Below are 26,948 nucleotides of genomic sequence, written 5' to 3' on the forward strand. Positions count from 1 at the left end.
ATTTTACAAAAATTCAGCAAAAATGTGACAAAAATGTGACAAAAATTCAGCAAAAATGTGACAAAAATTCAGCAAAAATGTGACAAAAATGTGACAAAAATTCAACAAAAATGTGACAAAAATGTGACTAAAATTCAGCAAAAATGTGACAAAAATTCAACAAAAATGTGATAAAAATGTGACAAAAATTCAACAAAAATGTGACAAAAATGTGACAAAAATTCAACAAAAATGTGACAAAAATTCAACAAAAATTCAACAAAAATTCAACAAAAATTCAACAAAAATGTGACAAAAATTCAACAAAAATGTGACAAAAATGTGACTAAAATGTGACTAAAATGTGACAAAAAATGTGACAAAAATTCAACAAAAATTCAACAAAAATGTGACAAAAATTTAACAAAAATTCAACAGAAATGTGACAAAAATTCAGCAAAAATGTGACAAAAAATCAACAAAAATGTGACAAAAATTCAACAAAAAGTGACAAAAAGCTCAACCAAAAATGTGACAAAAATGAAAAAAAAAAAAACATAAAAAAAGGTGACACAACACAGCAACAACGCGAGGAAAAAGATCAGTTTTGTGGGTCTTAGCTTTCAAATGAGGTGTTACACAGACCTATAGCCAAAGAGGACAGACTGCGTTCGGTTCAGGCGGGTGGTAAGAGGTCACAACTTGTCAAACTAAAAGTCAAAGTCTCTAAAAACAAAAACAAACTGGCCTCATGCAGCAGAAGAGCTCCGTGTCCATGAAAACAAACATGTTCTCGAGTCTCCAACAGGCTCCAGTCGTGTGGAGGCGTTGTGGAGATATTAACCATAACCAGCTCCACCTCACGTCTGTTATTGCTCGGGATGAACGCGACCTTTGACTGACTGACCCACATCGGCTCCTTTTACTTTCACTTTTCCCCAAAGTCTCACTCACAGCAGTTTGTCTTCAGCTCCTGTAGATTTTCTCGTGTGTTTTGTAGTAACTTAGCGAGAAGCTACAGCGTTTTCATTGTTCTGCTGCAGCTCATTTTCCCTCAATATAAACATGCTGTATGTGTTTAATCTGGATTTTCTGAGGACTTTTTAGTCGCTGGGTCAGTTTTTCAGATGTATTGACTCGGACTCGATCAATCCTGTTTCCGTGTTATATTCATTAAACAAACTGAACCAGGACAGATTCTTAAAGTGGATCTTATGCAACATCCACTTTTTTAGCTTTAACCTCTTAACTCCCGCCTGAACCGAGAGGATCTTTTTCCTCACGTCATCAGATTTTTTTGTTTTTCCATCATTTTTTTGTTGGGTGTTCAACTCATTTTTGTAACTTTTTTTTGTCATTTTCTTGTAATTTTTTGTCACATTTTTGTCATTTTTTCGTCCATTTTTTTCACATTTTTGTCATTTTTTTTGTAATTTTTTGTCAATTTTTTGTTGAATTTTTCTCAAATTTTTGTCCTTTTTTGTCATTTTTTCTCACATCTTTGTCATTTTTTGTGACAATAAGACAATGAAACAAAACAATAAATCTGTATCAGAACCCAGAGAAATGCCTATGCTAACCAAAAGAAAGAAACGTTTTTAACACTAACGATGCTAACAATAGCCTTATAACAGTAATGATGCAGATCCGACAGATGCTAACAACAGCCTTATAACAGTAATGACGCAGATCCGGCAGATGCTAACAATAGCCTTATAACAGTAATGATGCAGATCCGACAGATGCTAACAACAGCCTTATAACAGTAATGACGCAGATCCGGCAGATGCTAACGATAGCCTTATAACAGTAATGATGCAGATCCGGCAGATGCTAACGATAGCCTTATAACAGTAATGATGCAGATCCGACAGATGCTAACAACAGCCTTATAACAGTAATGATGCAGATCCGGCAGATGCTAACGATAGCCTTATAACAGTAATGATGCAGATCCGGCAGATGCTAACAATAGCCTTATAACAGTAATGATGCAGATCCGGCAGATGCTAACAATAGCCTTATAACAGTAATGACGCAGATCCGACAGATGCTAACAACAGCCTTATAACAGTAATGACGCAGATCCGGCAGATGCTAACAACAGCCTTATAACAGTAATGATGCAGATCCGGCAGATGCTAACGATAGCCTTATAACAGTAATGATGCAGATCCGGCAGATGCTAACGATAGCCTTATAACAGTAATGATGCAGACCCGGCAGATGCTAACGATAGCCTTATAACAGTAATGATGCAGATCCGGCAGATGCTAACGATAGCCTTATAACAGTAATGATGCAGATCCGGCAGATGCTAACGATAGCCTTATAACAGTAATGATGCAGACCCGGCAGATGCTAACGATAGCCTTATAACAGTAATGATGCAGATCCGGCAGATGCTAACAATAGTCTTATAACAGTAATGATGCAGATCCGGCAGATGCTAACGATAGCCTTATAACAGTAATGATGCAGATCCGGCAGATGCTAACGATAGCCTTATAACAGTAATGACTTTTTAGTCGCTGGGTTAGTTTTTCAGATGAATAAACCCCTGGGCATAAAACGGCGTCAGAATGGCCAAAACCGTTAGCCGCGAGTTAGCATCGTTAGCCTGTATGTTGTAAACACTGCAGACGCTGCGGCGCTAACAACATTTAGCTCTGGTTAAATCCAGCTCAGACTCTGGTTTAGAGAGCGCAGTCTGTAATAAAGTCAGCTCTATGTGGATTATTGTGTTTCCAGTTTGTTGCTTCTTCTCTCCTCAGCCTCGTAGCTGCGCTGGCCACACGTCAAATGGTATCGGTTTCTGGTATCGGGACCTCATGAATGAGTACAAGCATGTGGTATCGGTATCGGTGCATCCCTACGTATCGGTATTGGGTATCGGCCAGTACTTAAACCAAAGTACTCGTACTCGTATCGGTGCATCTCTATATTTAGCTCCTACAGACTCGACTACATCACACACAAGGTCCGATTCCTGCCTGACTTAATGAACTTTGAACCCAACCAACAGGGCAGAGAGTCTCCAGATGTTGTCATGTGACCTGCCTCTGCCTGTAGCCGTGGTGGTTTCCCCGTGTGCCGTGTTTTTGTTGGCGTGTTTTGGTGGCGTGTGTCTCTGTGTGTCATTATGTGTGACTCCACAGACCGCGGCTGAATGAACCAGCGCCGAGTCAGCAAAGCTCCGTCAAAACACGCCGCTCTCTCTCTCTCTCTCTCTCTGTAGAGCTCAGGCTTTACCAAACGTTCAAATGTAGAGAGAAGCTGCCTAAACATGCCTCAAACCTTCCATGTTTTTGGTGATGAAATCTGAAAACAAAAAAAGACGTTTCCCCTTGAAAGCCTCACTCACACTGTGACCTTTGACCCCGTTTTTTGCCGTCCAGTTGTTTTGCTGTTGTTGCAGAGTCGGAGCCTCTTTTCTGTCAGAATCAGGATTGTTTTATTGCCATTGTCATGATTTTGGATGTTTTTCGGTTCAATCGGGCAACGTGAGACTGAAACATGTAACACAAAACTTAGATAAATAATAGAATATAAAAACTTAAAACTATAAAACTATGAGGCTACGAGGCTATGAAGCTATGAAGCTATAACTCAGGCATAAGAAGATGATATTTAACAAAAATTCAATAAAAATGTGACAAAAACTCAATAAAAATGTGACAAAAATGTGACAAAATGTGACAAAAATTCAGCAAAAATGTGACAAAAATGTGACAAAAAATCAACAAAAATGTGACAAAAAATCAACAAAAATGTGACAAAAATTCAGCAAAAATGTGACAAAAATGTGACAAAAATTCAACAAAAATGTGACAAAAATTCTATAAAAATGTGACAAAAATTCAACAAAAATGTGACAAAAATTCAACAAAAATGTGACAAAAATTCAACAAAAAGTGACAAAAAATTCAGCAAAAATGTGACAAAAATGTGACAAAAATGTGACAAAAATTCAACAAAAATTCAACAAAAATTCAACAAAAATGTGACAAAAAATCAACAAAAATGTGACAAAAATTCAACAAAAAGTGACAAAAATTCAACAAAAAAGTGACAAAAATGTGACAAAAATGTGACAAAAATGTGACAAAAATTCAATAAAAATGTGACAAAAATTCAGCAAAAATTCAGCAAAAATTCAGCAAAAATTCAGCAAAAATTCAGCAAAAATGTGACAAAAAATCAACAAAAATGTGACAAAAATGTGACAAAAATGTGAAAAAAATGTGACAAAAATTCAACAATAACCCACTTTTTTTTTTTCTACAAAAACTCATCAAAAATGTGACCAAAAAAAACATTAAAAAGGTGACACAACACAGCAACAACGCAAGGAAAAAGATCAGTTTTGTGGGTCTTAGCTTTCAAATGAGGTGTTACACAGGCCAATAGCCAAAGAGGACATTTGATAAAAAACAAATGTTAGAGGATAACATGAAATCACTATTTATCATATTTACAGATGTGAAGGTGCATTAACAAGTAGAGAAACTTGTGCTGTGATGAGGATGTTGATGAGGATGATGATGATGATGATGATGATGATGATGATGATGATGATGATGATGATGATCCTTTATTGATCTCACAACAGAGAAATTCACCTGTTACAGTGGGCGTGTCCATCACTCACAGTGTGTAAACAGTTAAATAGTAGAAAAACGAGGTCTCTTATGTACAATAACTAAAGCAAAAATCTTAAAGGGCTGAGTTATAACAAGGAAATAAAGGAAAATGGGATAAAAATGACAACCGATTATAAAAAGTAGAATATCCAGGTGTAAAGTTAGTCCAAGTGCAGGTTGTCAATGAAGTGACGCTGGTACATAGACTGTATATAAATGGACGTCTTCTGCTCACTCCTCTTACCAGATTGACCACGGTCGAGGGGGAATTCATGGAGGATTTACAGACTCCGCCTCCCCAGCTCTGATGAAGCATGTTTCTTAAAAGGGCATAAGGGCGGGATTTTCACCGTAGACTCGGCCCTTGCGTGACGTGTAGCTCGCGCTGCTCCGATGCTAACAGTCCGAGTCTCATTAAGTACGAGATTTCAAAAATTCTTCTTACGAAAACCAGCCTGGTTTCATAAATTGTGACTAACCCAGCGTGATCTCAGGAGGAAGATCAGTCTAGTCTAGTGTTGAAACAATTGAAACCAGGCTTTACAGTAGTTTTTAACGTGTCTAAAGTCCAATGCTTTTCAATGGGGGCCTAGTGGCGATATGGAGGTACTGCAGCAATGGCGGAGCAATGGCGGCCCCCACGTTCGTGGTCAAAAAGCAGAGCAGCCAGCGGCCATTGCGCTGGTACAGAGATGATTGCACGTAGTTTTTCAAAGGGGTTATTGCACATGTGACTTCACAGTCTTGTTGTTCAGTCTGAGCAGTGAGGATGAAGGACCTGCCACTGAAAGAGCTGCTCAGCTCCTCTACAGTCCCATGCAGTGGGTGGGAGGTGTTGTCCATGATGGAGGTGAGCTTGGCTAACACCCTCCTGTCCCCTAGGGGACAACTGCATTTTGTCAGTTACCACCGTTACCATAGTTACCGTTAGTTGCTCCACCTCCATGTTAAACTATGGCTCTTTAGAATGTTGTGATGTCACGTGAACGCAGCCTATTATTGAGGCGAACACCCGGGTACTTTGAACTGTTCACCTCCTCATTGTCCTCCCCCTGGATGTTCAGCGCTGTGAGCTGTAGTGACCTCCTCCTGAAGTCCATCACCATCTCCTTCGTCTTACTGATGTTCAAGCACAGGTGGCTTCACACCAGTCCACAAAGTCCATGATCATCACTGACTGGTTCTCCAGGTCGTTCCCCTCAGACACACAGCCCACAATGGCGGAGTCGTCAGAGAACTCCTGCAGATACAGCTGTCCGTGATGATGATGATGATGATGATGATGATGATGATGTTGTTGTTGTTGATGTTGTGAAGCTGCTGGTGCTGGAGCACAATCTGTGTCAGAGCAGAGTCAAGCGTTCGATGGTATTGACTCGGACTCGATCAATCCTGTTTCCGCGTCATATTCATTAAACAAACTGAACCAGGACAGATTCTTAAAGTGGATCTTATGCAACATCCACTTTTTTATCTTTAACCTCTTAACTCCCGCCTGAACCGAGAGGATCTTTGTCCTCACGTCATCAGATTTTTTTTTTTCATCATTTTTTTGTTGGGTATTCAACTCATTTTTGTAACTTTTTTTGTCATTTTATTGTAATTTTCTGTCACATTTTTGTCATTTTTTCGTCAATTTTTTATCACATTTTTGTAATTTTTTGTCACATTTTAATCACATTTTATATTTTTTTTGTAATTTTTTGTCAATTTTTTGTAATTTTTTGTTGAATTTGTATCAAATTTTTGTCCTTTTTTGTTAGTTTTTGTCACATTTTTGTCATTTTTTGTCATATTTTTGTGACATTTTTTGTGACATTTTTTGTCATTTTTTTGTCACATTTTTGTCATTTTTTCGTCCATTTTTTGAAAATTTTTGTCCAATTTTATATCAAATTTTTGTCCTTTTTTGTCATTTTTTGTCACATTTTTGTCATTTTTTGGTTACATTTTTGTGACATTTTTGCCACTTTTTCATCAATTTTTCGTCACTTTTTTGTCAATGTTTTTTCACTTTGTGTCACATTTCCATCATTGTTTTCGTCTCAGTTTTGTTGCTATTTTCACACCTTTTTTCCAGAAGCTTTTGGACTGGGGTACAGCCAAACTGGAGAAAATGTGCTCGGTTCAGGTGGGAGTTAAGGGGTTAAATAATCAATCAATCAATTGTTTTGTATAGGCCAATATCACACAGGAGTTTCCTCACAGGACTGAATAAATCTGAATCAGAACCCAGAGAAATGCCTATGCTAACCAAAAGAAAGAAACGTTAGCTCATTTTAACGCTAACGATGCTAACAATAGTCTTATAACAGTAATGATGCAGATCCGGCAGATGCTAACGATAGCCTTATAACAGTAATGATGCAGATCCGGCAGATGCTAACGATAGCCTTATAACAGTAATGACGCAGATCCGGCAGATGCTAGCGATAGCCTTATAACAGTAATGATGCAGATCCGGCAGATGCTAACGATAGCCTTATAACAGTAATGATGCAGATCCGGCAGATGCTAACAACAGCCTTATAACAGTAATGACGCTTTTAACGCTAACCAGTGATGAACGATCAGTGCAACGAGCCTGAAATGATATTCTGGTCACTGTGTGTAAAAGTAAAGTGTTGTTCTTGTTTTGTCCTGTAGGTGGTGACAGAGAGAGAAGATGAGCAGCGGGGGGCGGAGTCCGGAGCCTCAGAGGGCGGAGTCTCTGAAGAGGAGCTGCCCCTCCGACTCTCAAGGGCCCAGGTAACGACACTAACATTTAAAAAAAAAAAAAAAAAATGGAAGGAAGGAAAAGGAAATAGACAAACTTTATTATTGTGTTTTCTGGTTGTAGACGACAAATACGTGTTACTAAGGTTTTCTGATATTCTCTCCTCAGCCCGAAGCGCAGCACGGAGCGGCGGAATCGCGAGCAGGAGAATAAGTACATCGAGGAACTGGCCGAGCTCATCTTCGCCAACATCAACGACATGGACGACCTCAACGTCAAACCCGACAAGTGCGCCATCCTCAAAGAGACGGTGAAGCAGATCCGGCAGATCAAGGACCAGGGTCAGTACGGCTGTATGAGGAATGAGACGGGTGGCAGATGCTAACGATAGCCTTATAACAGTAATGACACAGATCCGGCAGATGCTAACAACAGCCTTATGACAGGAATGACGCAGATCCGGCAGATGCGAACGATAGCCTTATAACAGTAATGACGCAGATCCGGCAGATGCTAACAACAGCCATATAACAGTAATGACGCAGATCCGGCAGATGCGAACGATAGCCTTATAACAGTAATGATGCAGATCCGGCAGATGCTAACGATAGCCTTATGACAGTAATGATGCAGATCCGGCAGATGCTAACGATAGCCTCATAACAGTAATGACGTATATTTTAGGAACTTTTGTACGTATAAAATCAACCTGTTCTGAGACTACGGGTGGAAATGAGCATTTTTGCTATAACTTGGCACACGACATCTCTTCTGTCTTAGACTAATGTTGTTTGTGCATTGTCCCAGATCAAATAAAGAGAGAAAAAAAACTGCAGATCCAACAGATGCTAAAAACAGCCTTATAACAGTAATTACACTGATCCGGCAGATGCTAGTAACAGATAACAGATAATCATTGTGTATGGAAAATAATAATTGGATAATAAATGCCAGAAAAGCATTACTAAAGACAATCCAGAGTAAAAGTGATATTTCTTTGTGATCAGATGTTTAGAAAGAAAGGTTAAAATCAGCTAAATCCCATTAAAGTGGATAGGACTAAAGCTCAGTTGGACCCGGAAGTGCAGCGATGACATCATCACTTAACACACGTATTACATTAATGACACAGATCAGGCAGCCTAAAGGTGCTCTATTTATGAATGATAGTGACGCAGATCCGGCAGATGCTAACAATAGCCTTATAACAGTAATGATGCAGATCCAGCAGATGCTAACGATAGCCTTATAACAGTAATGATGCAGATCCGGCAGATGCTAACGATAGCCTTATAACAGTAATGAAAGAAAGGTTAAAATCAGCTAAATCCCATTAAAGTGGATAGGACTAAAGCTCAGCTGGACCCGGAAGTGCAGCGATGACATCATCACTTAACAAACGTATTACAATAATGACACAGATCAGGCAGATGCTAACAACAGCCTAAAGGTGCTTTATTTATGGATGACAGTGACACAGATCAGGCAGATGCTAGCAACAGTCTGATAAATGACCGTGATAAATGCTGATGTTTCAACATTTTTGCGTGGGTGCCGGCATGAATCGTGCCCGCCCCTTCACTCGTATTAGTTTACATGGGAAAGTTACTAAACTTTAGGGCCGTTTTCGTCTCCACTTTAGTGGCTCTTACAGACTCCGCGCTTGACAAACTTCTGCATCAGTGATTCCTCCTGGGTCTTATGTCTCTGCAGTTTAGGTCAGAGCTCCGTTGTGGAGCAGTGAGTCCATGTTGTTGGCAGCACCGCTCTGTGTGTGACCAACACTATGACTCTGACAGGAATCTGAAGTATGTGAACCACTGGGGCCATCGCAGCTTAGTCCTGCAGTCCACAGTTCACAGGCTCTTACTACAGGAGGGGGCGGAGCCTCACAGGCGGGCAGAGGCGCAAGAGACGCTATTCTCTAAGATAACTCGGTAAAAGTACAGATACTACTGGTCAAGTATTATTCCAGTACGAGTAATAGTTGCCCACTTACATTTTTACATAAGTATCAGTCTTTTCCTTCTCAGTGGCATTGACAGTGCATCTCCACAGCGCCACCTGCTGTTCATAGAGTGTGCTTTATAAGACTTGTTATAACCTCTTAACTCCCACCTGAACCGAGCGCATTTTCTCCAGTTCGGCTTTACCCAAATCTAAAAACTTCTTGGAAAAAAGCGTCACTATGGCAACAAAAACGAGGATGAAAACGCAATATATTAAAACAAATGTTAACTATGGCAAAAGCCTAGTTTTAGTAGAACAAAATCAGCTATTGTAGCAATTTTGTGCAGAATGTAAAAACAAAAAAAAACCTGTATCTACAGCACCTACAGTGACTTTACCTCATTCATTAACTCAAAGAAAATGCCACATTAGATTATTTTGTGTCAGTTCAGCATCAATTCTTTAATAAGTCAATTTTTAACGCATACTATTGTTGATGTCAACAACTTTTGCAATAAAAGCTGGAAAACTGTGAATTGTGAACTCTGTAATTGACACCACAACAGTGTTTCCTTAACTTTTTGAAAGGAGAGAAACAGCGCCTCCAATTTGACGCTGGTGGTCAAAAAGTGTACTGCATCCATATTTACCATTGAGAATGAATGGAAGGTCACTCTGGTGGGCCAACAGAATTGTTTCGGCAGGCCCACTTTGGGCACCCCTGGTCTAACTGTACTGTAGTTCTAAAACAGTGGTTCTCAACCTTTCGGAACCGCGACCCCCATTATAACAGGTAAAGGGGTTCGTGACCCCCACCTGGGCTATTGTTAAATATAAGTTCTCATAATGTTGTTCATAGGACCGCATTTTATTTTATTTATTTATTTATTTTTTTGTTTGTTATTACTAGTATTATTATTTTTTTTCCATGTCTTTTAATTTTCTTTTTTTTTTTTTTCGGGGGTTAATTTTTTTGGGGGGGGGGATTTTAGCGAAAAAAATGAGACAAAACAAGGATGAATATGTGAAAAAAGTGCCAAAAATTTGACAAAAAAGTGAGAAAATATGGACAAAAAGTGATAAGAATTTGACAAAAAAAAAAAAAAAAACTGACAAAAAAAGTGACAAAAATTTGACAAAAGTGACAAAAATTTGACGAAAAATTGAGAAAAAATGGACAAAAAGTCATAAGAATTTGACAAAAAAAATAAAAAAATTGGACAAAAAAGTTAGAAAAAATTGACGGAAAAAAAAAAGTGGAAGAAAAAGTGACATTAATGGACGAAAAAGTGACAAAAAATGTACCTTTCTTGTCAATCAAAAAGTTAAAAAAAAAAAACTGAAACAAAATTCATGAAACTACAAACAAATAATGGCCGTCTGGTACAATAACAAACACATGCTACAATAAAACATTAGATTGTTTGCGAACGAAAATATGTATATTTTATCTAAATGATCTGGCGACCCCCCAAATTTGTCTCGCGACCCCCATGGGGGTCCCGACCCCCAGGTTGAGAACCACTGTTCTAAAAGACTAGGCTGAATGACAAGCATTTATTAACCTCTTACCGAGGAACCGATTTTCTCCAGTTCAGAGATGAAATAAAATCTGATGATGTGAGGAAAAAGATCAATTTAGTTTTGTAGGTCTTAGCTTTCAAATGAGGCGTGACACCTACAGGATTTGGGTAAAGCTGAACTGGAGAAAATGCTCTCGGTTCAGGCGGAAGTTAAGAGGTTAAAGTTTGTCTCGATTAAGGAGAGGTCCCTGTTTCACACCTGCCCCCTGCTGGCCGGCCCTCACACCTGCGCAAGTAAACTGAGCAGCGCGGCCTGATGACGTCATCACACAGCGCCGTTTGTTTTTTATGTCAGGCAAAAGCATGAGCCACGGCACGTGAAATACGAAGGGAAAATAATCACAGCGCAAAAGAAAAAAGTTTTTTTTTTTTTTTTTTTGATTATGCTAATTTTGTAATCGTTTAACCTCTTAACTCCCACCTGAACGGATCACATTTTCTCCAGTTTGGCTTTACCCTAATCAAAAAGCTTCTTGGGGAAAGAGGCACCAAAACAGCCACAAAAAATGAGAAGAAAACAAGGATGTAAACGCAACAAAAATGTGACAAAAATTCAACAAAAATGTGACAAAAATTCAACAAAAATGTGACAAAAATTCAACAAAAATGTGACAAAAATTCAACAAAAAATCAACCAAAAAGTGACAAAAACTCAACAAAAATGTGACAAAAATTCAGAAAAAATGTGACAAAAATTCAACAAAAATGTGACAAAAACTCAACAAAAAATACATACAAAAGGTGACGCAACACAGCAATAACGTGAGGAAAATTATCAGTTTTGTGGGTCTTAGCTTTCAAATGAGGTGTTACACAGGCCTACAGCCAAAGAGGACAGAATGCATTTGGTTTAGGCGGGTGGTTAATGTAATAGTCGAAATTGTAATCGGATTTTGCTGAACTGCACAGCCCTAGGCACCGGCACCGAAAGCAGGTATTGTTGAAGTAGTGATATCGAAAAGACCGAACATTACCAGCCCCGTGTCATGTGTCGTCCTCCAGCCAGTGTGAGGAAGATTACAGTGAGCAGTGCAAAGAGGAAACCGTCTCGTTCAGCTTTTGTTTTGCTGCTCCGGCTCTCGTTTTTAGGCCGTTTCCGATGTTGCTAATGCCGTGTTTGACCTCTCAGAGAAAGCGGTGGAGGCGGACGCAGACGAGGTGCAGAAGGCCGACGTGTCGTCCACCGGACAGACCGTCATCGACAAAGACGCTCTGGGACCCATGATGCTCGAGGTGAGAACATTTCTATGAGTGACCCAAAATGTAGCAGACATTGCATTTACCATGAGTGACGTAAAAGCAGGTCACCCTCTGGCGACTTTGGGCACCCCTGGTTTAGACTGTTGACTCATAGTTAAAGTGTTTGAATTGAATTAGGCCCAATATTTAGGAGCAGTTTTCCTACATTAGCGACTAAACCATGTCCAAACAGTAGCTATGATGCTAACAGGGTTTAAACCGCTTAACTCCCAACTGAACGGATCCCATTTCATCCAGTTTGGCTTTACCCTAATCAAAAAGATTCTTGGGGAGAAACAGCCACAAAAAATGAGAAGAAAACAAGGATGCAAACGCAACAAAAATGTGACAAAAATTCAACAAAAATGTGAAAAAAATGTGACAAAAACTCAACAAAAATGTGACATAAATGTGACAAAAATGTGACAAAAATTCAACAAAAATGTGACAAAAAAGTGACAAAAATTCAACAAAAATGTGACAAAAATTCAACAAAAATGTGACAAAAATTCAACAAAAAAGTGACAAAAATTCAACAAAAATGTGACAAAAATTCAACAAAAATGTGACAAAAATGTGACAAAAACTCAACCAAAATGTGACAAAAACTCAACCAAAATGTGACAAAAAAGTGACAAAAATTCAATTAAAAAGTGACAAAAATTCAACAAAAACGTGACAAAAATGTGACAAAAATGTGACAAAAATTCAATAAAAATGTGACAAAAATTCAACAAAAAAGTGACAAAAATTCAACAAAAATGTGACAAAAATTCAACAAAAACGTGACAAAAATGTGACAAAAATTCAACGAAAATTCAACAAAAACGTGACAAAAATTCAATAAAAATGTGACAAAAATTCAACAAAAAAGTGACAAAAATTCAACAAAAAAGTGACAAAAAAGTGACAAAAATTCAATAAAAATGTGACAAAAATTCAACAAAAATGTGACAAAAACTCAACAAAAATGTGACAAAAATGCAACAAAAATGTGACAAAAAAATGACAAAAATTCAACAAAAATGTGACAAAAAAGTGACAAAAATGTGACAAAAAAATGACAAAAATTCAACAATAATGTGACAAAAATGTGACAAAAATTCAACAAAAATGTGACCAAAATGTGACAAAAATTCAACAAAAAATCAACAAAAAATCAACAAAAAATCAACAAAAAATCAACAAAAATTCAACAAAAATTCAACAAAAACTCAACCAAAATTTGACAAAAAATCCAAAATGTAGGCGTCATATGGAGGAGATACTGAGAGTGTAACGTGGGAAAGAAAGTTCTTAATGGTGGCGGAGGAAGTTGCTGAGGCGTCGCTGAGGTGTCGCTGAGGAGTCGCTGAGGAGTCGCTGAGGCGTCGCTGAGGAGTCGCTGAGGAGTCGCTGAGGCGTCGCTGAGGCGTCGCCGCGGCCTCAGTCTGTGACGCAGCACTGTCCCGGTGCACAGTAAATACCTGCAGATAAACAGATTACCCTCAGGAGCAGCCGGTATTTATAGACCTGACTAAAGACACGGCGCTGCCCGAGCTGTGGGAAAACATGAGGCTGTTCACTGTGGACGCTCCTGATATTCAAATGTTCTTCATTGTTCCATAACTTTGCTCGAGCAGTTGTACAGGACACTACAGAGCTCCACAGTCCCGCCTCCTCTCCTGAAGTAAAACCCCCTTCGCTTTGAGATAGTAGTGATTTGGAATAAAGTCAGACGCAGGTGAAAAAAGCCCGTCTGAGATCCATCTAGTTTAACTGCGAGCCTTCGTCCTAGAACTACATTACCCAGGATGCTCGGGAGTCCCATGATCGACTACGAGGCTTTTGATTGGTGGAGCTTCACATTCCCACACGTGTTTATTTATTGTAATGTAGACGACATATTATAAACAATGTATTAAAACATAATGCAGGCAGATGGTTGACGTTTTATCCAGATCTAACGCTGAGAGTAAGAAAAACGTCAGAAAAATGTTCCCAACAAAATAGCAACAAAACTGAGACGAAAACAATGATGGAAATGTGACTAAAAAGTGACGAAAAATGGATGGAAAAGTGGCAAAAATGTCACAAAAATGCCACAAAAAAAAAAACCAAAAAAAAAGGACAAAAATGTGCAAAAATGTGACAAAAAAAAGACAAAAAATTAATTAAAAAATGACCAAAAAAAAATTGTACAAAAAAATGACAAAAATGTACAAAAACAACGAAAAAAAATGTGACAAAAACTCAACAAAAAATGTGACCAAAAAAAAACATTAAAAAGGTGACACAACACAGCAAAAACGCGAGGAAAAAGATCAGTCTTGTGGGTCTTAGCTTTCAAATGAGGTGTTACACAGGCCTATAGCCAAAGAGGACAGAAGGCATTCGGTTCAGGCGGGTGGTAAGAGGTTAAACTGGAACAAACGGGCTGTTAACAACACGGAGACACTGTAGATGTGCTTCTGAGTGAGCGTTCTGTCATGTATCCCTGCAGCCCAGTCCTTTCCCTTTGGTGTTACTAAAGTTTATCTTATCTTAGCAAAACCAGGACTAAACAAAGAAACCAGGGCCACACGAGGCTAAACTCTGCGCTGTTTGTGTCATGATGTCGCTGCACAAAGGTTAAGGTGCTTTATTTGGCATTTATACTGTACAGTGAAACGTGTTCTCTGCATTTGACCCATCTCCGTTTGTGAAATAAAGCTTTGGCAGTTTTTGAGTGAAGTTTTGAGGGAAGAACTCAAAGTTAATGATTAATATTACAAAGAAGAAGAAGCCGTGGTTTATTCATCTTTCCCTCTGACCCTGTGATGGTTTTGATGGCTGTAATGGCTGTGATGGTTTCGTGTTTCCCTCTGAGATGACTCTGAGCTGTTCTCCTCAGGCGCTGGACGGCTTCTTCTTCGTGGTGAACATGGAGGGGAACATCGTGTTTGTGTCGGAGAACGTGAGTCAGTATCTGCACTACCAGCAGGAGGCGCTGATGGGCACCAGCGTCTACAGCGTTCTCCATGTGGGGGACCACGCCGAGTTCATCAAGAACCTGCTGCCAAAGAGCCTGGGTGAGATTTGGGTCCAGTTTCCTCCTCGCTCAAACTTTCTTTCTTTCTTTCTTAGGAAATCTTTGTAACTAAAACGTCCCTAAATAAAACCCTTTGCCATTGTCGTCACTTTTTATTTCCCTTATGGATTTTTGTCACATTTTTGCTGGATTTTTTTTCTCACTTTTTTGCTGGATTTTTGTCTTTTTTTGCTGGATTTTGTCACTTTTTTGCTGGATTTTTGTCTTTTTTTTGCTGGATTTTTGTCTTTTTATGCTCGATTTTTGTCTTTTTTTTTGTTGGATTTTTGTCTTTTTTTGTTGGAATTTTGACATTTTTTTGCTGGATTTTTGTAATTTTTTGCTGGATTTTTGTCTTTTTTTGCTGGATTTTTGTCACTTTTTTGCTGGATTTTTGTCACTTTTTTGCTGGATTTTTGTCTTTTTTTGCTGGATTTTTGTCTTTTTTTTGCTGGATTTTTGTCACTTTTTTGCTGGATTTTTGTCTTTTTTTGCTGGATTTTTGTCACTTTTTTGCTGGATTTTTGTCTTTTTTTGCTCGATTTTTGTCATTTTTTTGTTGGATTTTTGTCTTTTTTTGTTGGAATTTTGACATTTTTTTGCTGGATTTTTGTCACTTTTTTTGCTGGATTTTTGTCTTTTTTTGCTGGATTTTTGTCTTTTTTTGCTGGATTTTTGTCACTTTTTTGCTGGATTTTTGTCACTTTTTTGCTGTTTTTTTGTCATTTTTTGCTGGAATTTTGTCACTTTTTTGCTGGATTTTTGTCTTTTTTTTTTGCTGGATTTTTGTCACTTTTTGCTGGATTTTTGTCATTTTTTGCTGGATTTTTGTCATTTTTTGATGGATTTTTGTCTTTTTTTTGCTGGATTTTTGTCACTTTTTTGCTGGATTTTTGTCTTTTTTTGCTGGATTTTTGTCACTTTTTTGCTGGATTTTTGTCTTTTTTTGCTCGATTTTTGTCATTTTTTTGTTGGATTTTTGTCTTTTTTTGTTGGAATTTTGACATTTTTTTGCTGGATTTTTGTCACTTTTTTTGCTGGATTTTTGTCTTTTTTTGCTGGATTTTTGTCTTTTTTTGCTGGATTTTTGTCACTTTTTTGCTGGATTTTTGTCACTTTTTTGCTGTTTTTTTGTCATTTTTTGCTGGAATTTTGTCACTTTTTTGCTGGATTTTTGTCTTTTTTTTTTGCTGGATTTTTGTCACTTTTTGCTGGATTTTTGTCATTTTTTGCTGGATTTTTGTCATTTTTTGCTGGATTTTTGCCATTTTTTGCTGGATTTTTGTCACTTTTTTGCTGGATTTTTTGCCATTTTTTTTGGATTTTTGTCACTTTTTTGCTGGATTTATGCCATTTTTTGCTGCATTTTTGTCACTTTTTTGCTGTATTTTTGTCATTTTTTGCTGGATTTTTGCTATTTTTTGCTGTATTTTTGCCATTTTTTGTTGGATTTTTGTCTTTTTTTGCTGGATTCTTGTCACCTTTTTTCCTGGATTTTTGTCACTTTATTGCTGGATTTTTGTAATTTTTTTCCTGGATTTTTGCCATTTTTTGTTGGATTTTTGTCACTTTTTTCCTGGATTTCTGTCATTTTTTTGCTGGATTTTTGCCATTTTTTTCCTGGATTTTTGCCATTTTTTGCTGGATTTTTGTAATTTATTTGTATTTGTATTTGTAGAACAGGAGAAAACATGTTAAACGTTTCTAAACCTCGTGTCCCGTGTTGGCAGTGAGCCCGCGCTGCAGCGACGCCTCCAGCAGGAACAGCCACACCTTCACCTGCCGCATGCTCATCAACCCGGGCTCAGACGGGGGCCCCCCGCCTCCCCCCGGGGCCCCCGCGGACACGCAGGACCCGGGGCCGCAGAAATACGAGACCATGCAGTGCTTCGCCGTGTCCGAGCCGCAGTCCATCAAAGAGGAGGGAGAAGGTACGGACTCACAAGTCGTTTATTCTTTATTTAACCTCTTAACTCCCGCCTGAACCGAGAGCATCTTTTTCCTCACGTCATCACATTTTTTTTTCATAATTTTTATGTTGGGTATTCAACTCATTTTTGTAACTTTTTTGTCCATTTTTTTTTTTCTTTTTTGTCATTTTTTTGGTCCATTTTTTTGTCAATTTTTTTGTCAATTTTTTTGTCAATTTTTGTAACTTTTTTGGAATTTTTTTGTCCAATTTTTTGTCATTTTTGTATTAAATTTTTGTATTTTTTTTGTCACATTTTTGTCACATTTTTGTCATTTTTTTTTATAATTTTTTTTACAATTTTTTATCACATTTTCGTCATATTTTTGTCATTTTTTGTCATTTTTTTGTCAATTTTTTTGTCAATTTTTTTGTCAATTTTTTTGTCAATTTTTTTGTCACATTTTTGTCATTTTTTTGTCAATTTTTTTACAATTTTTTATCACATTTTCGTTATATTTTTGTCATTTTTTGTCATTTTTTTGTCAATTTTTTTGGCAATTTTTTTGGCAATTTTTTTGACCATTTTTTTGTCAATTTTTTTGTCATTTTTTTCATAATTTTTTGTCATTTTTTATAATTTTTTTGGTCCTTTTGTGTACATGTTTCGTCATTTTTTTGTCACTTTCTGTCAATTTTTTTGTCAAATAGTAATTTTTTTGTCATTTTTTATAAATTTGTTTGTCCTTTTTTGTCAATTTTTTTTGTCACATTTCTGTCACATTTTTGTCCTTTTTTTTGTTCCATTTTTTGTGACATTTTTCCCACTTTTTCATCAATTTTTCGTCACTTTTTTGTCAATGTTTTCTCACTTTTTTGTCACATTTCCATCATTGTTTTCGTCTCAGTTTTGTTGCTATTTTCACAGCTTTTTTCCAGTAGCTTTTGGATTGGGGTAAAGCCAAACTGGAGAAAATGTGCTCGGTTCAGATGGGAGTTAAGGGGTTAAGCCTCATTAGTATGCGTGACATCATCAATCAGACCTTTCTTTGAATTGCTTTTCTTATTTCCCGTTCAGCCCTGGTTCTAACTCTTCTACCTGTTCCAGATTTCCAGTCGTGTCTGATCTGTGTGGCGCGACGAGTCCCCATCAAAGAGCGCCCCGTGAGCTCCACCTACGAGAGCTTCACCACCCGCCAGGACCTGCAGGGTCAGAGGCTTTAAACCCTCACTCACACAGACTCTCACACCGGTTTCTCACGCTGCCTCTGCCTTTAGGGAAGATCACGTCTCTGGACACCAGCCTCCTCAGAGCCTCCATGAGGCCGGGCTGGGAGGACCTGGTCCGCCGCTCCATCCAACGCTTCCACCTGCAGAACGACGGAGACATGTCCTTCGCCAAGAAACACCAGCAGGAAGGTACAAACTCCACCACACTGAACTACACCGTCAGGAACAAGCGGATGGAACTGACTCTTGAGACAAAAAGTAATATCTCAAAACTGTGGGGACAATAAGGAGGATGAAGCTACATTTTTGCAAACCCTCAAAACGTGTAAAAATGTGCAGCAAACATCTAAACTGACATCGCTCTTCACTAGAAAAGATAATTGTCCTAAACAGATTACAAAACGGCAGGAAAAAACTCTCCACAGTTTGTTCCCCCCAATTTTCCACCCCATTATCTAACATTTTTTCTCTGCTTTATCCCCATTTATTCCTTTGTTTTTGTTTTGTTTTCGTATTGTTTTTACAAATGTTTTCCCCTATAATTTATAATTTTTTCCCCCTCAGTTTTCCCATTTTTAAAAATATTTATTCCCTATTTCTTTTTCTATTTCCCCCCTATTGTTTCCCCACATTTCTTTACATTTATGTATTTATTAACCTCTTACCACCCGCCTAAACCAAATGCATTCTGTCCTCTTTGGCCATTATATAGGCCTGTGTAACACCTCATTTGAAAGCTAAGACCCACAAAACGGATCCTTTTCCTTGCATTGTTGCTGTGTTGTGTCACCTTTTTTATGTTTTATTTTATTTTGGTCACTTTTGTTCAGTTTTTGTCACATTTTTGTTGAATTTTTGTTGAATTTTTGTTGAATTTTTGTCACTTTTTTGTTGAATTTTTGTCACATTTTTGTCACATTTTTGTCACTTTTTTGTTGAATTTTTGTCACTTTTTTTTTTGTTTTTGTTGAATTTTTGTCACATTTTTGTTGAATTTTTGTTGAATTTTTGTCACTTTTTTGTTGAATTTTTGTCACTTTTTTGTTGAGTTTTTGTTGAATTTTTGTTGAATTTTTGTTGAATTTTTGTCACATTTTTGTCACATTTTTGTCACTTTTTTGTTGAATTTTTGTCACTTTTTTGTTGAGTTTTTGTTGAATTTTTGTCACATTTTTTTTGAGTTTTTGTCATATTTTTGTCGCATTTTTGTCACATTTTTGTTGAGTTGTTGTCACATTGTTGTCACTTTTTTGTCACTTTTTTGTTGAATTTTTGTCACTTTTTTTTTGAGTTTTTGTTGAATTTTTGTCACATTTTTGTCGCATTTTTGTCACATTTTTGTCGCATTTTTGTCACATTTTTATCACTTTTTTTGTTGAGTTTTTGTCACATGTTTGTCGCGTTTACATCCTTGTTTTCTTCTCATTTTTTTGTGGCTGTTTTGGTGCTTTTCTCCCCAAGAATCTTTTTGATTAGGGTAAAGCCAAACTGGAGAAAATGGGATCCGTTCAGGTGGGAGTTAAGAGGTTAATTTGACAGGGACTCCGTACATTAATGAACATTTCTGTGTTTAGCCAAAAGGCTCTTTTTCATCCATAACACCTGGACAGATGTAAATCGTCTCCTTACACTGGACATAACTCGATTTGGGACATTTTCATTTCAGCAGCTGTTTTGATTTTGTAGTCGATCTGTCTCCCCGCTCTCGAATGAGTGTCCAACTGAATATCAGAGCACGGCCCGTTATGACTCCCATCTGAACCGAGCACATTTACTCCAGTTTGGCTTTACCCCAATCCAAAAGCTTCTGGAAAAAAGGTGAGAGAATAGCAACAAAACTGAGACGAAAACAATGATGAAGATATGACAAAAAAATGAAGAAAAAGTGTCAATAATATCACAAAAATGGACGAAAAATGGACGAAAAAATGAAAAAAAAAATGAAGCAAAAGTGGCAGAAATTTCACAAAAATTGACGAAAATTTTACGAAAAATTGACCAAAAAATGACTAAAAAAAAAGACACAAAAAAATGAAGCAAAAGTGGCAAAAATTTCACAAAAAAATGATAAAAAAAATGAAGAAAAAGTGCCAAAAATGTCACAAAAATTTACAAAAAAATGACGAAAAAATGACGAAAAATCGATGAAAAACTGACAAAAAATTTACAAAAAAATGAAGCAAATGTGGCAAAAATTTCACAAAAATTTACAAAAAATTGACAAAAAAATGATGAAAAATTGACAAAAATTGGCAAAAAAAATGAAGAAAAATGAAGAAAAATGTACAAAAAATTGACGAAAAAAGGACAAAAAAAATTACTAAAAATTACAAAAAAAATGATTAAAACATGATGGAAAAAATGATGAAAAATGATGAACATGTGACAAAAAAATTACTATTTGAAAAAAAAAATTACAAAAAAGTTACAAAAATTGAAATGGAAAAAAATCTGACGTGTGGAAAAAGATCCATTTAGATGAGTTTTGTAGATCTTACACTGGCCTACAGGATTTGGATAAAGCTGAACTGGAGAAATGTTAAGAGGTTAAGAGGTTGATCACATGTCTGGTCCTGAACTGTGTCCTCGTTGGTGAATGTGATGAACCTGTAATGCTCTTGTTTTGTGCTGCTGTCCCAGTGCTGCGGATGGGCCACGCCCTCAGCCCCCTCTACAGGTTCTCTCTGTCGGACGGGACGCTGGTGTCGGCTCACACTAAGAGCAAACTGGTGCGGTCTCCGTCCACCAACGAACCGCAGCTCTACATGTCGCTGCACATTCTCCAGAGGTACGAACACTCACACTAATTATGTCACTCCCTCATTAAAAACATGCCTGAAGTGTTGCCTTGGCACATTCACGTATTTCTGAGTAATCTGTAAAAACTCTGATGGCGGCCATTTTAGGGATAGGTTTGCCTGAGTCCTCCTAGGAACGCCCCCACCTCCTGGAGACGCCTCCGAGCTTTGGTCACCAGCCGAGTAACCAACCACTGCTCCTCAGCAGAACCCCCTCCCCACTGATGCCACAGACAGCGTGTGGAGGGGGCGTGTCTAAAGGCTCAGAGGTTCTTAAAGAGACAGAGGCCTATTTCAAGACATTCACTACAGCCATTTTGAGAGAGACATTTTATACAAGGCAGTTATTCTAATTTACTGCATTTACAGACCAGCAGAAGGTTTGCTCATCATTGTAGTGAGATATAGACTGGTGCTATGTGGCTGAAAAAAGCAGAATACCCCCTCTTTAAACGTCCAAGGAACGTTTTTGACATAACTAGTGCTCCTTTGATTTAGTGGCCAAAATCTTTGGGGGTGCTTTGGCAATCTCAGGGGGGTGCTTAACCCCTTAACTCCCACCTGAACCGAGCACATTTTCTCTAGTTTGGCTTTACCCCAATCCAAAAGCTTCTGGAAAAAAGGTGAGAAAATAGTGACAGAACTGAGACGAAAACAATGATGAAGATGTGACAGAAAGTGACAAAAAAATTGACAAGAAACTGACAAAAATTTGACAAAAAATTGACAAAAATTTGACAAAAATTTGACAAAAATATGATGAAAAAGTGGCAAAAATGTAACAAAAATTGACAAAAAATTGACAAAAAAATATGACAAAAAAGGACAAAAAAATGTTCAAAAATTGACAAAAAAGGACAAAAAAAGGACTAAAAAATATGACAAATGTGACAAAAATGTGACAAAAAACGGACAAAAAAATTGTCAAAAAATGACAAAAAATGTACAAAAAAATGACAACAAAATGATGAAAAAGTGGCAAAAATGTCACAAAAAATTGACAAAAAAAATTGACAAAAAATGACCAAAAAAAGACAAAAAAAATATGACAAATGTGACAAAAATATGACAAAAAATTGACCAAGAAGGACAAAAAAATGACAGAAAGTGACAAAAAAATGACGAAAAATTTACAAAAAATTTACAAAAAATGATGAACATGTGACAAAAATTGACAAAAAATGTACTATTTGACAAAAAATTACAAAAAAATTACTTAGCTTTCAAATGAGGCGTTGCACTGGCCCACAGAATTTGGGTAAAGCTGAACTGGAGAAAATGCTCTTGGCTCAGACGGGAGTAAAGAGGTTAAAGAGTCTGTATAAGTGCGTGTTTAAAGCCTCGATGAACAAAAAGCATCACTTCCTGGTTTGTCGTCCACAGGGAGCAGAACATGCCGGAGCTGACGGCCGACACGTCAGCGCCCCCTGCTGGAGCGAAGCCCTTCTCTCCCTCCGCGCTCTCCCCGGACACGGGCGTCTCCTCGGCCCCGGACCCGGGCTCCTGCGCCTCCTGCACCTCCTCCCTGGACCGCTCCCTGGCCTCGCCGCCGCCCCCGTCTCTGGGCAGCCCCTACGTGTCGTCGGCCGCCCACGCCTCCTCCGCCTCGCCCCCCGCGCCTCGCAGAAGCCCCTCCCCGCGACCCTCGCCCTCCTCCGTCTGCAGCACGTCGAAGCCGGAGAGGCCGGGCTCGCCCAAGTCGGCGCCGCAGAGCCCGCCGCACGCCGCCAAACCCAGCCCGGGCGAGGAGCGGCACAAGGACGAGGCGGAGGAGGACCCGGAGGACGTCCCGAGCCAGCTGCTGAACGCCAAAGGCCACACCAAACTCTTACAGCTGCTCACCAACAGCAAACCGGACGCCGCGGCCGCCGGGGACCCGTGCTCGCCCGCCGGGAGCGCCTCGGACGAGCTGGGCAAGGACGCGGAGGCGGGCGGGGCGGGGCACGCCGGCCACCAGTCGTCGTCTCTGAAGGAGAAGCACAAGATCCTGCACCGGCTGCTCCAGAACAGCTCGTCCCCCGTGGAGCTGGCCAAGCTGACGGCCGAGGCCACGGGGAAGGACGCGGAGGCGGGCGGCGGCGGCGGCGGCGAGGCGGGCGGCGCCGAGGGCGACCGGAAGCACGAGCCGCCGGGGAGCCCCAAGAAGAAGGACAACGCGCTGCTGCGGTACCTGCTGGACAGAGACGATAACGGCGTCCTGGACAAGGCGCTGAAGATGGAGGCGAGCGAGGCGCCCAAAGCCGTGAAGCAGGAGCGGCCGGACCACGGGTACAACGCCGCGCAGCAGGTGAGGGGTCAAAGGGCACGGACATGATGGTGCTTCCTCTTTAGCGTCTTAGGTTTAACTCTGAGTAAAAACAAAACAAAACAAACTCGGAGATTTATCCATTTCTCATGATTCATTCACAAATACTGACATGTTTGGTATCCACGTGTAGCAGGAAAGGCTGTGAGCGAGATGACGCTGTAATCCAAATATGGTCATTTCCTTTTTTTCACTCATAAAGAGCTTATTCAAAAACTTAACAAGATCCAAAGTCCCTCTGATCGTTGTAACGAATATGTCACAAAATAAAACCACACATTTAACTCCTTAACTCCCACCTGAACCGAGCACATTTTCTCCAGTTTGGCTTTACCCCAATCCTAAAGCTTCTGGAAAAAAAGCTGTGAAAATAGCAACAAAACTGAGACGAAAACAATGATGGAAATGTGACTAAAAAGTGACAAAAAATTGATGAAAAAGTGGCAAAAATGTCACAAGAAATTGACAAAAAAAATGACAAAAATGTGACAAAATGTGACAAAAATTGATGAAAAAATGTCAAAAATGTCACAAAAAAATTACAAAAAATTGACAAAAAATACAAAAAAATTGACAAAAAATACAAACAAATTGACAAAAAATACAAAAAAATGACAAAAAAGTGACAAAAAATGGATGAAAAAGTGGCAAAAATGTCACAAGAAATTGACAAAAATTGACGAAAAAATGACAAAAATGTGATTAAAAAATGGATGAAAAAATGACAAAAAATGACAAAAATGTGATAAAAATGTGATAAAAAAATTACAAAAAAATGTGACAAATGTGACAAAAAAATTACAAAAAATTGATAAAAATGTGTCACAAAATTGAGTTAAATACCCAACAAAAAATGATGGAAGAAAAATCTGATGACGTGAGGAAAAAGATCCTCTCGGTTCAGGTGGGAGTTAAGAGGTTAAACCTGGCTCTGTCTATTGTTTAAATTCCGTCGCTGAAAATATCACATTACATTTATACATAAAATACCTTATTCTACGTAAAATGACAGAAACGTTCCATCTTGCTCCGCCTCTGACCAGGAGCTCTGTGGCTGGAGCTGAACGTGCCTCTGATTTGTGTCCACTGTTCGTCAGCGATCTCATTCACGCGGTTATTTTTAGCTCCGAGTTCATCAGTTTAATGACCACAGGAAGCTCCCGTCGCCGAGCGCCGCTTCACCGAACCGTCAACACAAACATGCGAGAGCGGCGTCTCAAAAACACTCACTTAGACTGAATATTACTGCGGCGCGTGGGAGAGGATTCAGGATTCTGTCTTCACTGAGCCAACGTTTATACAAGATCTTTTAAAAAATCTGTATCTGCTATTTTAGCCGTCCCAAAGTAAAGTATAGGCGTTTATATCATATATTGTTCCTCTACCACTATGGAGCACTCATGTTTGTGAGAAATATAAGTATTTTCTAGGGGTATTTTGCAAACCTGGAAGACATGACGCTTTGATTCAGTTAACTCCGCCCCCTCTCTCCGCTCATACAACTTTTGCAGTAGTAGAAATATAAATACACAGCAAAAAGTGACGTTACTTCACAATACAGTTATAAGGAGTTGACATGTGCAACACAACTTCATAAATGGCTAACACAAGCTAACACACAAGCTAACACACAAGCTAGCACACACGCTAACACACACGCTAACACAAAAGCTAACACACAAGCTAACACACAAGCTAACACACAAGCTAGCACACAAGCTAACACACACACATGCTAACACACACACATGCTAACACACAAGCTAACACACACACATGCTAACACACACGATAACACAAACGCTAACACACAAGCTAGCACACACAAGCTCACACACAAGCTCACACACCAGCTAACACACACATGCTAACACACACACAAGCTAACACACAAGCTAACACACAAGCTAACACACACGCTAACACACAAGCTAACACACACACAAGCTAACACACAAGCTAACACACAAGCTAACACACAAGCTAACACACACGCTAACACACAAGCTAACACACAAGCTAGCACACAAGCTAACACACAAGCTAACACACAAGCTAACACACAAGCTAGCACACAAGCTAACACACACACATGCTAACACACAAGCTAGCACACAAGCTAACACACACACATGCTAACACACAAGCTAACACACACACATGCTAACACACACGATAACACAAACGCTAACACACAAGCTAGCACACACAAGCTCACACACAAGCTCACACACCAGCTAACACACACATGCTAACACACAAGCTAGCACACAAGCTAACACACACACAAGCTAACACACAAGCTAACACACAAGCTAACACACAAGCTAACACACACGCTCACACACAAGCTAACACACAAGCTAGCACACAAGCTAACACACAAGCTAACACACAAGCTAACACACAAGCTAGCACACAAGCTAACACACACACATGCTAACACACAAGCTAGCACACAAGCTAACACACACACATGCTAACACACAAGCTAACACACACACATGCTAACACACACGATAACACAAACGCTAACACACAAGCTAGCACACACAAGCTCACACACAAGCTCACACACCAGCTAACACACACATGCTAACACACAAGCTAGCACACAAGCTAACACACACACATGCTAACACACAAGCTAACACACAAGCTAGCACACAAGCTAACACACAAGCTAGCACACAAGCTAACACACAAGCTAACACACAAGCTAACACACAAGCTAGCACACAAGCTAACACACAAGCTAGCACACAAGCTAACACACAAGCTAACACACAAGCTAACACACACACATGCTAACACACAAGCTAACACACAAGCTAACACACACACATGCTAACACACAAGCTAGCACACAAGCTAACACACACACATGCTAACACACACGCTAACACACACGCTAACACACACGCTAACACACACGATAACACAAATGCTAACACAAAAGCTAGCACACACAAGCTCACACACAAGCTCACACACAAGCTAGCACACCAACTAACACACACATGCTAACACACAAGCTAACACACAAGCTAACACACACACATGCTAACACACAAGCTAACACACAGGCTAACACACACGATAACACAAACAAGCTAACACACATGCTAACACACAAGCTAACACACAAGCTAACACACATGCTAACACACAAGCTAACACACAAGCTAACACACAAGCTAGCACACAAGCTAACACACACACATGCTAACACACAAGCTAGCACACAAGCTAACACACACGATAACACAAACGCTAACACACAAGCTAGCGCACACAAGCTCACACACAAGCTCACACACATCTTAACACACAAGCTAACACACAAGCTAACACACCAGCTAACACACACATCTTAACACACAAGCTAACACACAAGCTAACACACACGATAACACAAACGCTAACACACAAGGTAGCGCACACAAGCTCACACACAAGCTAACACACAAGCTAACACACCAGCTAACACACACATCTTAACACACAAGCTAACACACAAGCTAACACACACACATGCTAACACACA

At 39.0% G+C, this 26,948-nt stretch overlaps 1 protein-coding gene across 3 annotated transcripts in view; it reads left to right on the plus strand.

The window, feature by feature from the left end:
- The window catches only part of LOC306966291 (nuclear receptor coactivator 2-like), a 55,680-nt gene that overhangs the window by 11,803 nt on the left and 16,929 nt on the right, over nucleotides 1–26,948 (plus strand). For all 3 annotated transcript variants that reach the window (XM_079560999.1, XM_079561001.1, XM_079561000.1), the window contains exons 2-10: nucleotides 7,269–7,370; nucleotides 7,507–7,679; nucleotides 12,001–12,104; nucleotides 14,983–15,160; nucleotides 16,890–17,090; nucleotides 18,177–18,278; nucleotides 18,347–18,487; nucleotides 20,939–21,086; nucleotides 22,480–23,383. In XM_079560999.1, the coding sequence (XP_079417125.1) occupies nucleotides 7,288–7,370; nucleotides 7,507–7,679; nucleotides 12,001–12,104; nucleotides 14,983–15,160; nucleotides 16,890–17,090; nucleotides 18,177–18,278; nucleotides 18,347–18,487; nucleotides 20,939–21,086; nucleotides 22,480–23,383 (2,034 nt within the window). In that variant the 5' untranslated portion in view covers nucleotides 7,269–7,287. The remainder of the gene's footprint in view (nucleotides 1–7,268; nucleotides 7,371–7,506; nucleotides 7,680–12,000; nucleotides 12,105–14,982; nucleotides 15,161–16,889; nucleotides 17,091–18,176; nucleotides 18,279–18,346; nucleotides 18,488–20,938; nucleotides 21,087–22,479; nucleotides 23,384–26,948) is intronic.

The sequence above is a fragment of the Gobius niger genome (assembly GCF_951799975.1).
Source record: "Gobius niger genome assembly, chromosome: 8".
Classification (NCBI taxonomy): domain Eukaryota; kingdom Metazoa; phylum Chordata; class Actinopteri; order Gobiiformes; family Gobiidae; genus Gobius; species Gobius niger.